Source organism: Drosophila teissieri, chromosome 3L, assembly GCF_016746235.2.
Source record: "Drosophila teissieri strain GT53w chromosome 3L, Prin_Dtei_1.1, whole genome shotgun sequence".
NCBI classification, from domain to species: Eukaryota; Metazoa; Arthropoda; class Insecta; order Diptera; family Drosophilidae; genus Drosophila; species Drosophila teissieri.
The window spans coordinates 6,667,169-6,672,629 of NC_053031.1; the positions used below are offsets into that span (position 1 = coordinate 6,667,169).

At 45.3% G+C, this 5,461-nt stretch overlaps 1 protein-coding gene across 1 annotated transcript; it reads right to left on the reverse strand.

Moving 5' to 3' along the window:
* Window positions 1-1,761: 1,761 nt before the first annotated feature.
* Window positions 1,762-5,461, reverse strand: LOC122617885 (venom serine protease Bi-VSP). The gene is made up of 6 exons (XM_043793923.1): window positions 5,131-5,461; window positions 3,815-3,984; window positions 3,475-3,742; window positions 2,654-3,053; window positions 2,523-2,598; window positions 1,762-2,462 (listed from the first exon to the last, which is right to left on the reverse strand). The coding sequence occupies exons 1-6, from the start codon at window positions 5,225-5,227 to the stop codon at window positions 1,935-1,937; spliced, it is 1,539 nt and encodes a 512-aa protein (XP_043649858.1). The 5' UTR covers window positions 5,228-5,461; the 3' UTR covers window positions 1,762-1,934.

Below are 5,461 nucleotides of genomic sequence, written 5' to 3' on the forward strand. Positions count from 1 at the left end.
GCGATCGCCCGTCTCCCGCCAGTTGGAGACCTCATCGCCGCCACGGGAATCGGTGGATCTGAGTGGCACGTCATCCTCGGGCGCAGCTCTCAGTGGCGTCCAGGTCATCTCGGCGGCGGGGGACAACATCATCGCGGTGGCCAATCCCGCCCTGGCACTGAGTCCCGCCTTGAACGAGGTGCTTGCCCTCAAGAGGAGTGCAGCTTCACCGGAGGCTTAATTCTGGAGGAGATTGGATGGATGCCATTCGTAGTGCCAGATTTGGTTACACACACCCAAATCGTTTTGATTCCAGTGCAATTCAACTAGATTAGTTTCGTCTAAAACATAACTTTGTTTAAGGAGTTTAAGAGTTAGTTTGTAGTCTCTGTGATCTATACTAAAACACTGTAATAAAATCATTATTTATCTATCAATAAAAAGTTATATTAATGTTTAGAAGTTACAAGCTAATTTGTTTCATATCTGTGTACTTTAATAAAGGGTGCATTCCATATTTTTCTGATGTACTGTGTATTGCTATATGTATTATTTCTATACTATTCCTATCTGTTCTGTATACATAAACAGAGCAGTCAATATGGAGATGTTAAGAGATGTTAATAGAGACAAAAGTACAATACCTGACAATTGCCCTTATTGATCATGGCAAATTGAAAGATCATCGAGATCATAGATCACAATTGCACCCATTGAAATTGACTGATCGTGTTTACATTTGCGATTGTGGGCAATTCCATTGTTCGCCTCTTGACGGCGCAAAAAGGCAAGATCCTGGCGAACCTCCCTGCGATCCTTGCGATCCTTGCGAACCCTTGCGAATATTTTCGAGATTGGCGATGAAGATGTGCCGATCTAAGGGATCGGGTAATGAGCAAATTAACACCCTTATGGCATCGGCTTAGGTATGCAAATTTGGTGCAAAGATCGCGCGGCATGCAAATTCTGTTGGCATTATTGATGATAATGATGATCGGATGATGATCTCAGATGGGTTTACTTTCGCTGTTGTGATGGCATTATAATTGTTATGAGAACGCATTGAAAACTTAAAGGAAAAGCAGTTTAATGAACTCTTTCTTCAGACATGTGGAAATAAATCATCTGCCAGATGCGATTTGAATCTTAAGGGAAACCAGACCATGTGGCCACAAATGCGCGGGAGGCGTTCTGACTTCCAAAAAGGATTCGTCGTGCTTTGTAGTCCAACATTTGATTTGTTCATCTGCCGCTGGAGAAAAGAAAGCAAGAGCCCATTGGGGATGGCAACCCTTTGTTCCCCTCCAGTAGATGGCGCCCATGCGATACCAGGGGCATTCTTTCCCCTCCTCAGTTATGCAAATCCGCTTGTGGCTGCCGCAGCAATTACAATGCAGCTCATGTCCAGGATCGCAGGCTGCCTTCTTAGCCCGCATTTACATATGTGCACCCCTAACTCCTAACTCCTCACCCCGAACCCCGAACCCCTTTTGTCTTTGTCCTTCTTCTGTGGGTTCGCCCAAGACGCGATCATTACCAGAATGATTGATGGGCGTCTTGCGCTCGATTTGCATAAGATGCTGTGACCCAAAAAAGGATCCTTTCGCCTTCGAGCATCGGGCGCAGGGATTAGACGTCCTGAGAACAAAGCGGGGAGTGTCAATATTTGCACTCAAAAAGTACTGATATTGCATATACTATATAGTTTCTAGTGCAACCTACTACTATTATTAATAATTCCCCTAGGTATAAGCCAAAAGATGGAATAAAGATTAAAGTATCTAAATGTGAAATAAATATTTTATTATCACCGTTTAGAATGCTCAAAACATTTAATATCATAATGAATCTTAGATCAATCGTTTTGTTCTCATTACACAAGGTTTCCGCTGGTTATGGGTTTGCTTTAAGTTAGGGATCTTATGAGCTAGGTGCAGCACGAGGGCGATGGCAAATCAGGGTGTGTCCTGGACCTGTTGGATGATCCAGTCCATGAAGTACTGTGTGCTGGAGTAAACGCCGGGCACATTTGGTCGGGCACATCCGATGCCGTAGGACACCACGCCAATCAGATAGTACCGGATCTGGCTCTGGTACTGTTCCGGCTGCATCAGCGGACCACCGGAGTCGCCCTGGCACGTATCCTTGCCACCGGACAGGACGCCGGCACAGAGGACGGCCTTGTCGAACTGATCCGCTGAGAAGGAGCGATTCTCCTTGGCGTAACTCCGCGCGCACACATCGTTGTCGTAGATGGGGATCTGGAGTTCATTGAGCACCTGGGCGGACTGACCGCCCTCCATCGTCTTTCCCCAACCGGCCACGAACGGCATGTAGCCCACGTAGGATTTCTGGCGCAGATTGGCCGTTTGCGGCAGACAGATGGGCGCGATCTTGCTGTTGAATTCCACATTCCGCTCCAGGTACAGTATGGCCATGTCACCGCGTCCATTCCGGCGATTGTAGCCCGGCTGGGTTACGTACTGCAATAAGGCACAAGGTGGTGAGTAAATGGATCAACTTGAAATGCTCGTTTGACTTACTCTGGCAATGTTAATGTCCACATGGGCAGCCTCCGTATCCGTGGACAGGTCATGTTCTCCCAAACGTACAAATTGCCTGAGAAAGGTGACTCAGATTAGAATAAACACCAATGGGATGTAGTTACACTTACAGATCCGGCCTGATGCAGTGGGCCGCCGTGAGCACGTGCCTGGCGGTGATTAGGGTGCCGCCGCACTTGAACGGCGATCCGGAGGGATCATCATAACCCAGGAGTGCGATCCAGGGCCACGCCCCCGTGCGACTCACCTCACCGCCCACGATCTTCTTGAAGAAACCCACCTTGGAGCCACATCCCTCCTCCACGCTGAGCAGCCGACGTGGTATTTCGCCCGTGTTCTTGGGCACTACTTGGGCCGGAGCCGGAGTGGGGGTGGCCTGTTCGGAGGGGCAGCACACCTGGGTGCCTCTGTTGTGGCAAACCGTGTTGGAGGCACGCAGGAAGTTGGCAAAGGTCGCGTCCTGCGACCTTGACCTTAGCTCATTCAGCAGCGAGGCGCACTCCTTGATTTCTAAATGGGATGGGTAAATATTCATTTAATTCACATTTTTATTCTTATTCTATATGAATCATAGGCTGAACCTAAAATATATATATATATATTTTTTTTTTGATAAACAAATGATCTGTTGACGCGTCGCAAATGAATCTGTACGAGAAACAAGTGTTTTTATTCCTTTCCTTGCATACAATGATTTCTAATTAGAAACAGGTTTCAAGTTATTGTGGCGTTAATATTTCTGTTGTTATTGCGTTTTGAGCACTTTCCTTGACTAAACTCAAATATAAGGAAAACAAGTCAAGGCACAATAAAAAACATTTCAAAAATTTATATCAAAAACGTGTGAGCTCATTGAACCAAAAACAAGAAACACGTGTGCACATTGATAACAAAATATAACATTTCAGTTTGAATTCGACGATAAACTCACCCACACAACTTCCTGGCTTGGTATCTGGCCCACGGCAATCGATTCCCCGTGGTTCTATTAAGGGAGCCGCCGAGGTATCCGGAATGGGAGCTGGAGTGGTAGTCGTCGTGGTTGTCGTGGTGGTCGTAGTCCTGGGCGTGGGAATCAGGAAGGGATTGTCGTTAACTTCCGGCGGTGGCTGTGGACCAATGAAGGTTGGCTCGCTGGGGAAGAAGGGATTCCGTGGACGTTCTGTGACCTGGTTATATCTGGGTTCAGTGCAGCAAATCTACGTGGAAGGAGCGGGGCAAAGCTTAGCAAGGATGGAAAGTGAAAGGATAGATTGAGGATGTGTCCCTACCACCGGATCCCCGTTAAAGTTGCGGGTGCCACAGCTGCGCTGCAGGGCGAACAGATACCGCTCGGCCCGATCCCTGCTGGCGACCTGGAAGATGTTCACCACCTGGGGGCAGTAGGTCAGGGCCACGCAACTCCCATAATAGTTCTCGGGTGTGATGCAGTCCTGACGCCCTGGATGCCAAAAAAGAAATGGGTCAACATTTCGTTAGGGTATCTTGTCCTTAAATGTCCTTATCTTGTTCGATTAGCAAGTTCAGTATTTGGATTAATTGATTATGCTCCGCTTAAAAAAGTTTTGTCTTTTTATTAACAATTTCCCCAAGCTCTTAGATTTAAAACGAACAAAGTAATTTGGTTGTTTTTCGATACGGTTTGCATAGTTAGGTGTTAAACGGATTAGCCTTCTCCCAAATATGAGTCATTTATGGGAGTGACAGATTTAGTCATGTATTTTCTGACACTTTTTAGCAAGAACACAAAACAAAAACAAAATAGAGAAATACTCTAAAGCTCTATTATTATACTTTGCATGCACAAAATAATAAGCGAAGTGGTCCCTTGTTGTCTTAAGTGATTTATTTACATTTTAATTTTCTACGCTTTTTTGCTTGAATAGATAATATCTAAACTTAAGCTCTTTCCAATGTGATTCTGAACTCAGAAATGTGTATGTGAAATGCAAAGTAAATTTGCATAAGACTTTCTCATAATCTTAACAATCTTAGATCGTCGTAAAAGCGTTTGCTGGTCAAGATATTAGCTTCTAGTCAATATCTCAATCAAACTTTACGAGTGCCGGTCACAACACGATACGTGCTCTGAGGGAACGCCCCGCAGGTAATAAACACCTGCTTAAGTCGGTGTCCGAGTCAAAATCTGACCTTGGTACACTGGTTTTGTGAATTGGAAGTGAACTCGAACACAATGAGCCAAAAATTTCGTTGTGTATAACCGGGGATGATTGTTTATTTTTGCAGGCAATACAAATTGCCGCATTTAAATCGAAACCGCTGTCAAATCGAAAGACTTAAACAACGAACTTGCCATTGAACTTGAAGATGTCGGCAAGTTTACACAGGTTAGAGGTCTTTGCATTTCGATATTTGGACCATCTGGGTTAAACTCATTTGAATGCGTTGATTTGTTTATGGTTATTGATTAAATTTTGTGATGCGTTGTTAATGAAACTGGTTTGTTGTTTGCTTAGATCGATCGTAAAAGTTCTATAGATTTTAGATAGTTGTAGTTAGGTAGATAGATAGATAGATAGATATGGCAAAGCGAAAAGCTCTCTACTAATTAAGTGACTGCGACTACCTTGCCTGTTCTGATTAAACTGGGCGCCACTGGGCGGGGGGAGCAGCACGAGGGGCAGGAGTGTGATCACAGCACTAACACAGCACATCGACTTCATGGCGAGATCGATCAATTCTATATATATGCGATCATATATCCGGAATATCGAGCGGCAACGCGACGTACCGACGTTCACCGTCCGAATAACGTTATCAGACTGAACAATTTGGTTTTTTGGAGAACCGGACAAGCGGAGACTGGAGACGCGTCTTCAACCGCTGAAGCTTCTTCGGAGATTGACTTGTGTGTTTCTTTTCGTGGCCTGCGTGACCAACGCGATCGCGTCTTCGAT

Coding starts and splice junctions, on each gene's coding strand:
- LOC122617885 (XM_043793923.1), bottom strand. CDS start 5,227: ATGAAGTCGATGTGCTGTGTTAGTGCTGTGATCACACTCCTGCCCCTC. Junction 3,743..3,814: donor ACTTTAACGGGGATCCGGTG/GTAGGGACACAT, acceptor CCTTCCACGTAG/ATTTGCTGCACTGAACCCAG. Junction 3,054..3,474: donor CAAGCCAGGAAGTTGTGTGG/GTGAGTTTATCG, acceptor CATCCCATTTAG/AAATCAAGGAGTGCGCCTCG.